Below are 15,220 nucleotides of genomic sequence, written 5' to 3'. Positions count from 1 at the left end.
TGCTGAGTCACCAGGCATCTCAGAAGTGGCGATCGTTAGCGCACTACAAAACCAGCGCTGCCGGCGCTCAAAAGGGAAAATGCTACCATGTCCTTATGCCCCAGTCAGTCCTGAACGTAAGTCAACCTTTAATCTCCTTTGATGATTCAGAAGTTACTCCAGGCCTTGGGAAATCACCCTAATCTCCAAGTACCTCTCTTCTGTAGTTTACATAAGTCTCACATAATAGAGGTCTTCTGGTTTCTAGAACTTCCACAAAAACTGTCTTTTACGAAACAGATACCAAAAAGTCAGGTCTATAAGTAATGGCCTGGCTAAGGTAGCAAACTGAATAAACCTGTATGAGGGTATATACACACATGCACGAATGAACTGCAATCAAGCCTCATGCTTTAAAATCTAGAAGAGCCACCAGGCGCTGGGCAGCAGAGCACAGCCAGAAAGCCAGGACGAGCGGCCTACCTATTTTCCTGTTCCGCTCTTCCCCACGGTGGTGTGCGATGATCGGTGAGTAGATGAAGGGGCTCTTGGTCGACATGCTCTGGCCCAGCAAGCTTTTCATTTTCTGTGGCCGGAGGCTGGCAGGAAGGTTCAACAGTTTCACACGCCTGTGGTTTCAAAGGGAACAAAAATACTTCAGCTGCTTGTTCGCTTGGGTTCAGCGTAAATACGACCAGATACCAGATGTTAGAATGACAGTAAATCAAGCAGCAGATAAACTGAGGGGAGGAAAAGTACTCAATCTCGCAGGACAAAGCAGAAGAAGGCTGCACACGACCCCTCCAGACCATCCCAGGGAGAGAAGACGTCCACGGCCGGGCAGCAGCCGCGCCCCTGGGCCACTGCGCTGGGGGCCAGAGGGGCCAGCGGAAGCCTGGACTGCAGCACCTGCCAGCTGCACGCCCCTGGGCACAGGCCCTGCCTCCCCTACCCTCAGGCTCCTGGTCTGTAAGATGCAGATACGCGCCCTCCCTCACAGAACCGCTGTGAGGACTCAACAAAGCGCTCTGGGTACCATGCCCACCGCTCAGCAGAAGTTGGTTCCCTCCTCTGCCTCCCCGCTTCCTGAAGGGCAGGCCCGCAGCAAAGAGAAGTGCAGACCTTGACCCGGACGACCCAAAGGTACCACGAGTGAAGGGTAGCAGCACCGTCGGCTTCCATCTGCACAGTCTGTATCTTATTAAATTGCTTTCCCAGCTGTGGATGTCTGCTAATCGATACCCACGCTGGGATCGATCAGCTGGCCAGGGTACCAGGGTACCCAGGGCCTCATTTGTCTCTCCAGCACTGGTGCAATACGTCAAGACAGAGCTCTCGATAAATGTTGCATGAATGAACTCCCAAAAGCTGGATTTCAACCTCAGCTTCTAAATCTTCCAAAACCGTATATTTAAGGCTAAGCAGTTTATCCCTAACAGCTGCAAATCCCAGCCCTTTGTGCACATTCAAAAAATACCAGCTGCGCTGCACTGGGACGAGGGTGGGCAAGCCCTTGCACTGGCCGAGGTGCCACGTGTGATGTGCATCTAACACCCACCACGTCCAACCCAGGGGGATCCGCCTGCTCCTGAGAAGCAGCTTCAGCAGACACAGACCTGACTGCAGCCTCAAGGACCTACCAGCGGGGCAGCGGGCACAGATGGCTTCACCGCCCTGGACCTCAACCCTCTCACTTACGAAACAGGAAAAATAATAGGTACCTGATAATGCTCTGCAGGAGGAGGACACCTCCTTTCCCCGGTTCCATGTTTCCATGAGGAGGGACATCCTTAGGGTAGTGGTCCTAACCTCGCTCTTGCCCACCTTCACTCCTCCCAAGGGAGGTGGTAAATTTGGAAGGAGAACCAGCGCGTGCACCGCTCAGGCCCTGCCGAGAGCACGTATTCAGTCCTGCTCTCTGCACGGACGGAACAGGGCCTGTCCCACGAAAAAGCGTACCGTCACCCGGCTCTGCCAGAGGTTGGGGAACAGGTGGACAGCCCTGAGCCACTGCCATCCACCTGAGACAGATGTTTCTTTCCGCTGATTCCAAACTCAGGCAGAGAAGGGGAGTGGTCTGAAGCAGAGACCTTCGAACCTTCGCAGGGTACTTTGAGGACTGAGTTAATATGCGTCAAGCACCTGTAATAGTGCCTGTCACCTAGCAGGTGCACAAAAGCCTTTCTCTTTCCTCCCTAAAACAACATTCGTTTACAGGCACAGAGAGCCAAGTCCCTGCACAAAGATCACAACACTGCACAGGGACAAAGAAACGAAGCGTTGGTCCCAGTGATGTTGAGAGCAGCTTGGGAACCTTAGACCAGCACCGCCTACTCGAGCCTTTAAGTTTACTCATCTGTAAAATGATCCCATTGTCTTGCAACACAAATAGCATTCTACTCTGTGCCACCGTCGCCACCTAAAAATGAGATGTCATCTGTGATTCTAGGAATCATGTACACAGGCACAGAAATTCCAGATCACATAAAAGTTTATTAAAATATGCAGAGGAATTCTGAGGGCATGGTCAGCCAGAAAAGTAACCCGACAAGCAGTCATGGCATTCATTTATAACTCAAAATCTAGCATCAAATGTCTGTTTATAAAATGCACCCAGAAAAACAATCATTCAAGGCACCTGACCTAAAGGAAATATAATTCATTTAGCATAAATTTCTGTGGAACTAATAATATTATATTTGTTTTATGAAGCTGCCAACAGTAAAGAAGAATTTCAGGGATGAAGTGTCCAAACCAAGGATTATTTTTAGGGATTCCACTTGGAAACAGTTGACATTTTAAAATCTGACTTCTCAGTATACCATGGCTAATTAGGACCATGCAAAGCAGTGGTGGAACACTAATTAGGAAAGTGATATTATACATATTGGTGAGAAGAATGACACAGGAAAAAACAGCTCACTTTTTCTTTCTTGGTTTTTAATTCCTCAACCTTATTCACAGGGGAAACATATCTAAGAACCTCCTGGATATCTCTGCACAGATGGGCAATGGCCAAAGCTGGCCACACCTGTCCACATTTGGAACAACGTGAAGGTCACCCACCGTCCCGAGCCCGGGCATGACGGAGACAGCTGGAGAGGACCCACCACGCCAGCCAGGGCAGTAGTGCAAGGCTTCCCGCTCGGACTCCCCAGCGACACCACACATTTCTCATTTTCTTCGAGAAGCTCAGGTTTGAGAAATTCGTAAGGAGGGTGTGGGCCTGGCGATTACACCCAGTGTGACAGAAGATTCAGGACGTGGCTGTGAACCTGGTGAGATCACGGAGCCGTATCCTGGTCGGCATCCGGGAGGCTGGCCTTGCCCTGCTTCACAAACCAAGAAAAACTGCCCTGATAGCGTGGCCTCTAAGCCCCTTTTTGAATGAACACCTGAAATCCTTCCTCAAATACAATTAACTTAAAAGTTGAAGTTTTAAAAGTACCAAGACCACTCAAAATGACTCCAAGCTCATCCTGACTGGAGGGTTTCGATCCTTATCAATTAAAGCAGCCTCATCCACCCTGGCTCTCTGCCAGGCTGAAGCTCAAGGTTAGTTCATCAAAGAAGCAATCAGTTCATCCCCACCCCACCCCTGTCTCGCCCCAAATTAAAGACCCACTGGTTTCCTGTAAATGGCATCTAAACTCTACCCCAATTTCTTCTTTAATAATTCACAACTTGTAGTGTGTGAACAATCTACATGATTATTAGTGGCTTTTGTGAACATTATTGTTTTTGTGAATTCTGTAAGGAGTAACATGAACTTCCCTCTGCTTTAACTCTGGACAGTAGTAACAGATATGGGTTTGGCAGCCTCCTGGCACATGGGATCTTGGCATGTTGACCATCACTGAGTCCCAGGCCCTTAGCATTGAGCCAAGCACATCTTAGGCACTCTATAAATATCTGATTAATTGAACTTTAGAACAGAATTAAAACAGGGATCTACACTGGCCCTTTTTTAAATTAAATTGCATCGTGATTGCTTGACACAATTTTTGGGTGAACCCAGTTCATGCTCCCATGCTACACAGAACAAGTAAATATTTTCCTATAAATTGATGAAATGCCTTTGTTGTCAAAAACAAGGAAAGTCCTCACCAGAAAAAAAGCCTCCACTCATCTCTTCCAAAACCAAAAGTATAAATATGAGGCACCACTAACATTAAATTAGCTCATGTCTAACAATTCTATTCAGCAAGTCTGATCATTTACTCATGAATGTGGACATTTTTCAGGAGCTTCGGTCTTCAAAGCCCTTCCTATAGCTACAGGGGGTGTCTTGCAATGCTTGACTTGAATTTTTTTTTTGAATTAAACTGACTTAAACATTAAGTCCATGTTTTCCAGGCATAGGTCTTTGAAACATTTGGTTAGAACATTAAAATAGTCCCAGACTAGTTTTCTAAGAAAAAACACAGGCCGGGTCCATGGGTACTGTGTCAGCCCTCTCCAGAGAGAGATGAGGAACACTAATTGTGTGAGAGAGCAACAATCCCACACGCAGTGTGGACACAACCATTCCACACAAAGTCACACAACACCTACCCTGCTCCAGGTCCTGACTGAACACCAGTAATATGGGTCTGCCACCCTCAGTCAGCATCACAGAGCACCTACCATCGCCCTTGTTTTCTCCTGAGAATATAACTTTGAATTCTCTGCTGCCTGACTCTTGCCAAAAGCTGACTTACGAGAAATCACCTTCATGAAGGAGTGCTTGATGTATAAACAGTCCGTCCATTATGCTACGTATGGCTGGGACAGTCCAGACTGCTGTATTAGAGTGCTCGTCTTAGCTCAGGCTACTCTAACAGAATACCATAGTCCGGGCATCTTAAACAACAATACTCATTTCTCACAGTCTGGAGGCTGAAGTCTGAGATCAGTGTGCCGGCATGATCGGGTTCTGCTGAGGGCCCTCTCCCTGGCTCACAGACATGGTCACTGTATCCTCATGTGGAGAAGAGAAAGAGCTCTGGTCCCTTCATCTCCTTATAAGGGCACTAATCCCATCATGGGGACCCCATCCTCGTGACCCCATCTAAACCTAATCAGCCCCCAAAGGCCCCACCTCCAAATACCATCCCACTGGGGTTAGGTCATTGGCAGATGAATTTTGGGGGGGACACATACACACAGTCCACAGCAGAGCTGCATGTTTGGACCACACTGCTCTGTCCTCTGGGAGAGCTGGGTGTACGCAACCCCCTCTGGCATCAAGCCTGTAGTCTGCACTGAGGAATGCCACGAACAAAACAACCATGAGAACCTGCTTCAGATTTTTGTAGGGATATTTTTGAGGACATTATTCAATACGTTCTCTTTAAGAGAACCCACAAGAGGGGTTTCCACAAGCCTCCTTACTGTGAAGAGGTGTATTTCTCCAGTGTGACTGGTTTGTATCTGCCTATGAGACAGAGAGCCTTGTAACCAACCACATTTCCTCCTATACCCATTGTTAGTTATATTATTGACATATGATTAATAGAATCATGCTTTTCCCCATCTCCAGCCATTATGTAGGACTCTTACTTAACCTTTCACTCTGGTGATTTTATTTTTAACATAACATTTCTATGAGTTGCCTCAAATGTTTTATGAAAACACGGCAAAATGTGTAGCTGCATCATAATTACTTGAAACCATTCTGGGGTAAGCCCAGTTCATGCTAGACTAAGATCTGAACAGCAAGCTTATTTGTTGTTGAGAATAGATGGGAAAGAAGCTTCCTTCCCCTTTCCCTCCCGCCCCAGCAATTCAGCCCTGAGTCCATTAGGGAGGGCAGAGCCAGGTACGCATCTGAGCAGGCGACAGGGCAGAGGGCATGCTGGCCGGAGTGGGGCAAGAGGGGCCTGGGGGGCTGTGGCAGCAGCACAGCATGGCCATCAGAGCTCCCCATGGGGAGGGAGGTCAACCTGATAACCACTGGTAACCAGCAGGGGAACTGACCAAATGAGTAACCATACTAAGGCTGATGGGAGACAGGTTTCCCCCAGTGTGAGAAGGAAGTTACAGATATAAGAAAACCAGAAGGACCCCCTAAGATGTTGGGTGGAATTGGAGGTATCAGTATGAACTCATGGTTTCTAATACACAGAAACAGATGCAGAAATAACCGTGGACATGAACATGCAGCGAGTAACGTCTGTATATAAGTAGATACTGCCTAGTTCTATCCACTGCGAGCAGCAACACCCTGACGGTAAGGAGCACACACAGCACCCAGATCTTAACTTAAATTGCATCCTCCATTGAAAGAACCAGGGCTCTTGGAAGAAATGGCTAACGCAGGGCTGGGAGCAGGGACTCAGATCTGAGTCCATAACGCCAGCAGAGGCAGTGGAGAGCAAAGGGCACTTGTGGAGGCTCCTGAGAGAAAGAAGCTTCGTCTTTCTCCCACAGGTGTCACCTCTCTCTTCTCCTGGACGCTGCAGGATGAGGAGCTGCTGCTGCCACCCTGATGCCACCCGGGGCCTGAGACTAAAGCCTCACTGCAGAGGGCACAGCTGAGAGAGGAGAGAAGACAGGTTGTGATGAGGGGCCGGAAGCCTGGCTCCAGCCCTGCCTGAATCCCTCCCCTGGGCTTTGTAGGCGTATGTGCCATAAATTCCCTTTTGCCTAAGACAGTCTGGGTCAGGTATTCTGCCAACTGCTATGCGAAGAATTCTGATGGATAGATCTGTTCATTCACTCAACACACATGAGCACCCAAGGGCTACAAAGACAAAGCCCTCTTCAGGTAGCCCTCAGTCAAAAAAAACAAAGACGTATCATACAATCAAGTTCTGTAAATGAAACAGAAGAAAGACGTAAGAGATACTGCTGGCTGGCTAACCCAGCACCATTTCTGACCCCCTTCTCCCTATCCCACCTACGTTACAGAGACTGGGAGAGCTAAACATGTATTTCCTCAGCCTCTCTTACAACTAGCGGTGGTCACGAGATGCACTCCTGGTCAAGGAGACTGGGGCAGAAGCCTACTACGAATCTGTCCAGATCATTTTTGCTTTCCTAGTAAACAAAAGATAGGCTCCCTGGCCCTGCCCCTTCTTCCTTCATCTTGTCTTGGATGTAGATGTGTTATCTGGAGCTGCAGCAGCCATTTGGTCATCAGGAGGTAAAGACAGAGTTGCAGAGAGGCCACCTGTTTCCAAGTTCTTAATAAATAAGAAAAATCACCTCTTATTTGTGATCCACTGCTAGGTTTTCTACTCTTTGCCCTGAAATCATTGGTAATTTATACAAAAGGTGTAATTATTTCTATCTGGGTCGCTCTAGAAAAAGGCTTTGTGGAGGAGATAATCCTTGAACTAAATCTTGAAAAATGCCTGAATGTCACCAGGCAGAGCAAGGGAGGGAAAGGCACAGCAAGCAGAAGGCAGAGCCTGAGCAGAGGAACGAAACCCGCCGCACGTTCTGCCTACGCAGTGATTCCAGAAGGCTGTGCAGGGCTGGGGTCCCGGGGAATAAGGAAGGGGCTCACAGTCGGTCCGGAGACAGAGCAGGCCGCAGATGGTCTTGTAAGCCACACAACGCAAGCGAGGTGGAGGCGCTCCCCCGGGCCTGTGCGCAGGGGTGAGCAGTCTAGGGAAGTGGGCCCTACCGGATGCGGGTAAGTGCGAGCGCCACAAGGCCTGGTTGGTCTCCACTGCACAGAGGGCCACGTCTCGGCCATGGCACCGGGCAGACACGGGTTTGCGGGGCTCTGCCGGCAGACAGGCACGTGACCATGGCAGTTCTCCGATGGCCCTGGCCTGATTCTCTGGTCTATAAAACACACTTCACAGGTGATGGCTGCGACTTAACGAGATGACGGACCAGATACACAGCCAACCCAAACCAGGAACTCTTCTAAAGATCTGCATCCCTAATCAGACCAAAGACAGACGCTGGGAGCGAAGCTCACCTTCCGCACCCTGGCCAGCCTGTCCTACCTGACGATGGGAAGTTTGGTGAAGGGCACCGGGGGCAGCGTGAGGCCATCGGGGAGGGTGATGAGCTCCATGGTTCCGGGACACTTGGAGGTATAGTTCTCCAGGCTTTGCGTCACGTCCTTTTTTTCTGATGAGAAAATAAAAACAAAATAAAGGTTAGTTAAACCAAAGAAAAGGGGGGTGGGGGGGGGTTGTTTTGCTCTATTTTATTTTTTTGAGCAAAAATAAAATTCTTAACCCAAATCCTTAACAGTCCAGTGAGTCCAGTCTTCTGACAGAAATAAAGGGGCAGTGACCAAAAGAGACAAAAAGAGAATAGCAGCTTTATTCAATTTATTTAAATAATCACTAGCAGCTGCTCCATTTAAGGGCCTGTGGATAAAAAGGAAATTAAGTTACCATCTTCTAGGAGATTTCATTTTCCAAGATAATGGATCCTTATCAAATTCCAAGAAGGTCAATGGGCAGGCAGGACTGGAGAATATTTTATTACTTAATAAATATTTTTCCAGCAATTACTAGGTACCAAGCAAAATGCCAGGCCCTGTCCCCAAGGAGTGTACAGTCCATCTGTATAACAGATATTTAAGCAAATAATTACAAATCAGTATTTTTATGTAAAAGTAGAGCTTTGTGAGATAAGGCTGGTTTTCTCCACCCCATCCCCGTCCCTTTCACTAGGAGAGAGGAGAAGAGGATGCAGGTTAATAGTGAATAATGTTTGCTTATCACCCATGACGCACCCTAGACACGTGCTCAGGGGCTCTGTAACACTCCGGAGCTCAAGGACACTTCCTGCTGGAAAACTCGAAGTAACTCGGGAAGGCAGGCACCAACTGTGCCCATTTTGCAAACGAGAAAACCGAGCCCAACTGAAGTTAAAGGTCATGTCAAAAATCCTGTGTTTGGCCCTCAGCCTGTGGTCTCCTCACTCCCACACTGTTTGGAAGAATTAAGGAGTCAGGAATCGGGGGTTCGCTCCTGGCCTGTTTCCTGTCAGTGCTGGCAGGGAGGGTGGAGGACCTGGAGAGAAGAGGGACAGAGGGGCGCAGCCATGGGGGCGAGACTTCGGGCCATGAAGTTAGACCAGGTTCCAGTACACGGCTTGGTCTTTCCCCATCCGTGGTGTGACCACCTGAGGGGAAACCTTAACCTCCCATCTAAAGAATTTCTAGGGGTGAATTAAAAACAGTGGCTGGTGGACATGAGACTGAGCTCAGAGGAACGATGACACCATCACCACCGTCATACCGGTGCCTGCAGGGAATGCGAGGATGTCACAGAGAGTGGTACAGGGCTGCTCGGTGAGGCTGCAGGCGCCACTGACCGGCGACCACACAAAACAAGATCCAGGCAGAGAATGCCTAGATCTCAGGCACATACATTAACGGGTTAACTGCGCCACAGGGCTTTTCTGCGTCTAAGCATCATTCCTTAGAGAGCAGGAGGGCAGAAAAGCAACCAGAATTAATCTGGATATGACACAGTAATGTTAATTTGCAGCATGAACAAAATTCTTTAAATAATCAAATCATCTTCAATTTACAGGTGACAAATCTCCCAAGGGGCTCCCGCTGATAACATATAAGTGACTTAATTTGCCTAATGTTGGGTAGAGCACTCGTGGTTTAGGTACCTTATTATAAGGCTGAATTACGCTCTCCCAGTAAACCCTGCTGAAATGAAGAAAGGAATGAACCTATTAATGACGCCCGATGCCACCTGCAAAGTTACCCAAGAAGGAACAGTACCCGGGGTGTCCTGCTCAGCTGGCTGCAGAGAACAGGACGGACACGCGGGGACGCAGACAGCCATGGGCCTCACTGCAGGATCTCCTTCTGGGAACCTCCCGTGTCTGTGCTTTAGCCTCTTCTTTGGGGCACTGTTCGCTGGAAGACTTTCCCATGTGGGGTATAAGACTCGCTATGGAAGCCAGGTGAAGCGGTCAACGCCCCATATGCATTTATTCCCCTCGGTTTCAACAGGGCCCTGCTCTCCAGCTGTGCCTGTGACTCCAGCACATATGCTTTCTTTTTACTCCATCAGGTGAAATACTAATCTTCTGCAGAGACGGCAGAGGGACAGCCATCTGCCTCCGGAGCAGAGAAGGAGATCTGGGGATACAATCAACTCATGAGATGCTTTACAGCTAATTCTCCCACCGCCATGGCCCTCATCACATCACCCCCAGAGCACCGCTGCCTCCTGGGGCCTCTTCCCTGCTTTCCCACTACCTGACAACTTCACTGTCACTTTAGTGGGGTTTCCAGGGTTAAATGCTTATGTTCAATTGTCAGTGTGGTCCATCCGTTAGAAAGTTCTCATCAACCTCTCTCCTGACGGATTTGAGCATCTGCTGTACGTTGTTGCCCAGATCTATTTTTATCAAGGATCACAAAGTGGTAATTTTTTAATTCTCTAATTAAAAAGGATTTTCCCTCATCAACCGTTTGGTGATCCTGAAACAGACGACACAGAAAGGAGGGCTGACAAATGAGTCTTTCCCTTCATTTACTGGAGAGAGAACTGGTGTCCCTACCACCTCCAATGATGACCAGTAAGTCATATATGACTCAGTATCACCATGCACCGGTGGATTTTTATATGTTTGGTATTTCAGTTGGCCTCCATCACATTCTTTTTTGATGTTCAAACTGTCCCATCTTCGGCCAGTGGGAGCCCTTGCAGGTTGGTTCCTACGTCTTTAGAGAAGGCCCAAGATTGTCAACAGCTTGCTATCTTTCTGGCTCATTTCCAGCCTCAGGCCTAGAATCCATTTTCCAAGGAGCGCAGGATCCTTTCAGTGTTTAGAGATCAGAATCTGGAGGCTGGCTGCTCAACGCCACCAGATTCTCCTCGTCTCTCTAGGTCTTGACAAAACACAGGTCCGCTTACCAAATTTTTTAAGTGGTGAGACTGTGATTTTTTCTTTAAATTTTGTTTAAGTTCTGACAGCTAAAAATCAAGGTCATTGGACTACAAGTTCCTTAAAGGGAGAGCATCTTGTCACCTTTTTTGGTTTTCCCCTAATTTGTCAAGAGTATTTAGATGACAAAAGGTGTTAAAGAGCTATGTGTTAGTTGGCTGGCCTCATTTATCCAAAGAGGTAGGACAGAATCAATCTGCGGGCAAGAGTAAAATAAAATAATAAAATGAACACAGGTGCTCCGTCCACACAGTGCAGAGTAACAGCCGCTGATTCACCAGCAGAAGCCAGGCTGTGCAGGCTGACCACCTCCTCACCTTTTCTTTGTGCACCTCACGCGGTGGGAACCACAAAGGGGCTCTGGGTGCTACGTGTCGACACTAAGGACCGTGGCCCCCACCGAGGTGATTCTTCTCCAGGTGTTTTCTACTTCCACAAGCAGCTGAAATAATCATGTGATGCATTCCACCACTCACTACTACTTGTATCACTTTTTCTTCACTCATCAAGTTACCGTTTTCCATCCTCTTTGTTTAACCTTACCTGACTTTACTCATTCAAGCCCTCATCCACTCAGCTTTCATCAAACACCTATGCGCCCACAGCATTGAGCACCAGGCACACAGAAGCACGACAGGCTCTCCTTTTGGGGTGTCCCAAGATGAAAGAGCACACGATGTCAAAAGAGGACATTACGATTCCTTATCAATGACTTTACAGAGGCAGGACCAAAGTCTGGGAGAAGAGTACATGGGACATGTAATTTGGCCAAAGAAGGTTTTATAGAAAAGGCAACGTTTGGTCTTTGCCAAGGGTCCTGGGACTCAGAGCAAAAACAATGAGTGCGTTATTTGGACGTTTTGCTATGTTATAAGGAAAATATGACAAAAATACGGACAGAGGATGAATAAGGACATATGCGGCAGCATAGGGACCTGCCATGGGAAAGGCGAGGGGACTGCTGTGGGCGAGGACGGTACTGGCTTTGCGGTACACTGACTGTCAAATATTGATACTTTACACAGGTCTTCAATGCGGGACCTTCTCTGGAACATAGGATTCCTCAGAGACTTGTGACAGTTGCTGTAGAAATTTCACTACTGACAACAGATGATGAATACACGGTTGCTGGGCAGAAAAGGAGGCTTCGTGTCCAAGGGAAGAAATGTAGAAACACCCAGAGACAAAAAATGACAGACTAAACTCAGATCTGCTGCAGGCAGTTTTCACTTCTACAATACGTCCACAGGGACCAGCACTGTTCTTAGCACAAAGCGCTGCAGAAATACTTGCAGTCCTTACCCACAATTACACATACTGAGCACGTGCTCTGCACCGAATCTTGTACTAGGCTCTCCAGAGTATAAAATCTTCAAGGCAAGGGATCCGGGCACACAGCAGAACTTCAAAACGTTTTCATGCAAAGTAGGTATACCCTCCCACAAAATTCCTGTCCTGGAGGGAGAGCTTGGGCATTATTATCTCCCTTTTTTTTTTTTAATTAATTAATTAATTAATTAATTTATTTATTTATTTATGGCTGTGTTGGGTCCTCGTCTCCGTGCGAGGGCTTTCTCCAGTCGTGGCAAGCGGGGGCCACTCTTCATCACGGTGCACAGGCCTCTCACCATCGCGGCCTCTCCTGTTGCGGAGCACAAGCTCCAGATGCGCAGGCTCAGCAGTTGTGGCTCACGGGCCCAGCTGCTCTGCGGCATGTGGGATCTTCCCAGACCAGGGCTCGAACCCGTGTCCCCTGCATTGGCAGGCAGATGCTCAACCACTGCGCCACCAGGGAAGCCCATCTCTCTTTTAAAGGTGATAAAAATGAACTCAGGGACAACCTGGGAAATTTGATTGTGGAATAGTGCTAAATGCTACCAAAAATAATTATTAATGTTTGGGTATAACATTAACATTGTGGTTATATTAGGAAATGTCCATTTTTTTTTTAGCAATGCATATTAAAGAGCGAAGGTGTAAAATGAAATGATGCCTCTGGGATTTTCTTTAAAATAATTCAACAAATAGAAAAAGTAAGAGATGAAGTAAATATATAAAGATCTTGATAACCATCGAATCTGGGTGACTGTTACGTGCGGATTCATTTTATTGTTCCTTACACCTCTATGTCTGAAATTATTTCATAGTAATAATATTTAACGAGCTTGAGGAAGTGAAATGATTTGCTCGAGGTCATACAGAGAGGAACAGATTTGAGACTCAGATCCCAGCTGACTGAGTCTTCCCATCCCCACAGATTAGGCCTGACCACAGAGAGCCGGAGCTACCAAAACGGATAAAAGAGCTCAAGGCCATGGTGGCTGCTCACCTTTGTTCCATGTGCCAAACTGGAATGAAGCCTGTGATCAATCTGAACGTTCTCCTAAGCACGTGGTGTGGTCAGTGGGAAGGGATGACTCCTTAATTAATTTCACTATAAATCAACTGTCTTAGTCTACTCTGGCTGCCATAATGAAAGACCATGGATGGTAGCTTAAACAATAAACATTTACTTCTCACAGTTCTGGAGGCTGGGAAGTCCAAGATCAAGGTGCCAGTGGATGCAATTCCTGGTTTTCAGACATCCACTTCTCACTGCGTCCTCACCTGGCCTTTCCTCAGGTGCATGGGCACAGAGGGAGAAAGAGCTCTGTGTCGCCTCGTCTTCTTGTAGGGCACTAATCCCAACGTGAGAGTCCCACCCGCTTGACCTAATCTAAACCCAATCACCTCCCAAAGACCCCACCTCCAAATACAATCACACTGGGAGTCAGGACTTCAATACATGAATTTGGAGGGGACACAAATATTTAGCCCATAATATCAATAGATATTATTCAATTCCAATCACAACATCCAACAATTATTTCAGCCCAACTAGAGCACCTAATGCACTTGAGAGTTTTTTCCAACCCAGAAATTGAAGAAGTCATGAAAACAGAACATTTTTAATAAATGCCTAGTTGCCACCAAACTAGATTGTTCCTTATAGAAGCAGAAAATATGATCACCAAAACTTTTGATCACAGGCCATTTGCCATTTCAAGACTTGACCCTGACATGAAAACCAGCACATCATGATTTTACAGTTTGTCTATTCTTGTCTCTTCTAAGTAATAATCTGAGACAACCATGTGCACATTAAGTCAGTTATGATATTAAAAACAGGTAGGGAATAGAAATAAGAGAAAAAAGTACATTTTTTCTTCCAAATCTGAAATAAGAAAACTAAAGGAAGAGGAGGGAAAAAAAAAAAAAAAGAATACAGGGAAGAGGAGGAAAAAAAAAAAAAGAATACAGAGGAAAAAGTACAGGTATGGCCTGATACAGTCTGAAATGATACTTTGAGGATCGATTCTGACACCTTCACTTATAGAAATAAAAAACACAGTTAGTCTTTGAGTTGCTTTCATAAGAATATTATTGATCTTGCCATATCATAATGCTGAGATCTCTTAGAGGGTCCCAGTAAGCAGGACCCCTCTTGTCCGGCTCGTTTCTAAAAATAAGTTGACAACAAAACAAAGAGAAAAGATAGAGGCTAAAATATCACCATTACTACCATGTACAGACCATGCTACAGGCCACAACACGGTTTCTTAGAAAGTGCAACTCCTCGCTGACACCAAGAATTGGGCAGATAGACCTTCCTGCCTAGACACAGGCTGTGCTGAACTGGGCACGCCCCTACCGCCCACCCAGAGGAGGCCAGGCCTGACCTCCAGCACTGAGCACAGAGAAGCACTTCCCGAGAGGAAGCAGAGCAGAGCGGATCACACTGGTTACTGGGACCAATCCTGCCATCAGGTAGATCATTCTACCTCTCCAGGGATGGCGTGGGGAGGTCTGCACTCACTCTGAGTTCCCTTCAAGGGAAAGGGACATTAGGGATTGTGAAGATTATGATTCTCCACTCACAAATAAGTGTATGTTATGCCATTTTACTAAGACATAAGTGAGCTTCAGGAAGAGGAAGTGATGAGCTCAAAGCCACAAAACTAGTAGTCTGGGAAGGTGGGGATCACCCTCAATCGGGGATCTCTGTAACACTACACCTGTTCATCCAACAGCACCTCACTTCCCTGAAAAAGTTAATCTCCATTACAAACACCACTGTGACAACTTCCACTTCTGGAGTAGCTCACAGCAAACAACACTCCCACCAAGAAGTAAAAGAGCTAACGAAAAGTATTACAGAAGAGGAGGGGGCACTGGAGAGTTGTCAAGGCAACAAAGATTTGAGAGTCCAGAGGGGAGGGACACTCATGAAGATGAACCCCGTTCCTGCATCCACGTCATCCCTGGGAGTGTGTGTGGATTCTAGGCATGGAGAGAACCACCACCAAGAGGCTGAGCAGCCAGCAGAGCCGGC

At 47.2% G+C, this 15,220-nt stretch overlaps 1 protein-coding gene across 4 annotated transcripts in view; it reads right to left on the bottom strand.

Moving 5' to 3' along the window:
* The window catches only part of TRAPPC9 (trafficking protein particle complex subunit 9), a 670,396-nt gene that overhangs the window by 396,094 nt on the left and 259,082 nt on the right, over positions 1-15,220 (bottom strand). For all 4 annotated transcript variants that reach the window (XM_059901771.1, XM_059901770.1, XM_059901769.1 and 1 more), the window contains 2 exons: positions 7,923-8,049; positions 463-608 (listed from right to left, as the gene is read on the bottom strand). In XM_059901771.1, coding sequence (XP_059757754.1) covers positions 463-608; positions 7,923-8,049 — 273 coding nt within the window. The remainder of the gene's footprint in view (positions 1-462; positions 609-7,922; positions 8,050-15,220) is intronic.

Source organism: Balaenoptera ricei, chromosome 17, assembly GCF_028023285.1.
Source record: "Balaenoptera ricei isolate mBalRic1 chromosome 17, mBalRic1.hap2, whole genome shotgun sequence".
Taxonomy (NCBI): Eukaryota; Metazoa; Chordata; class Mammalia; order Artiodactyla; family Balaenopteridae; genus Balaenoptera; species Balaenoptera ricei.
Note: the sequence above shows the minus strand (reverse complement) of the source record. Positions and strands in the feature narration are given on the sequence as shown.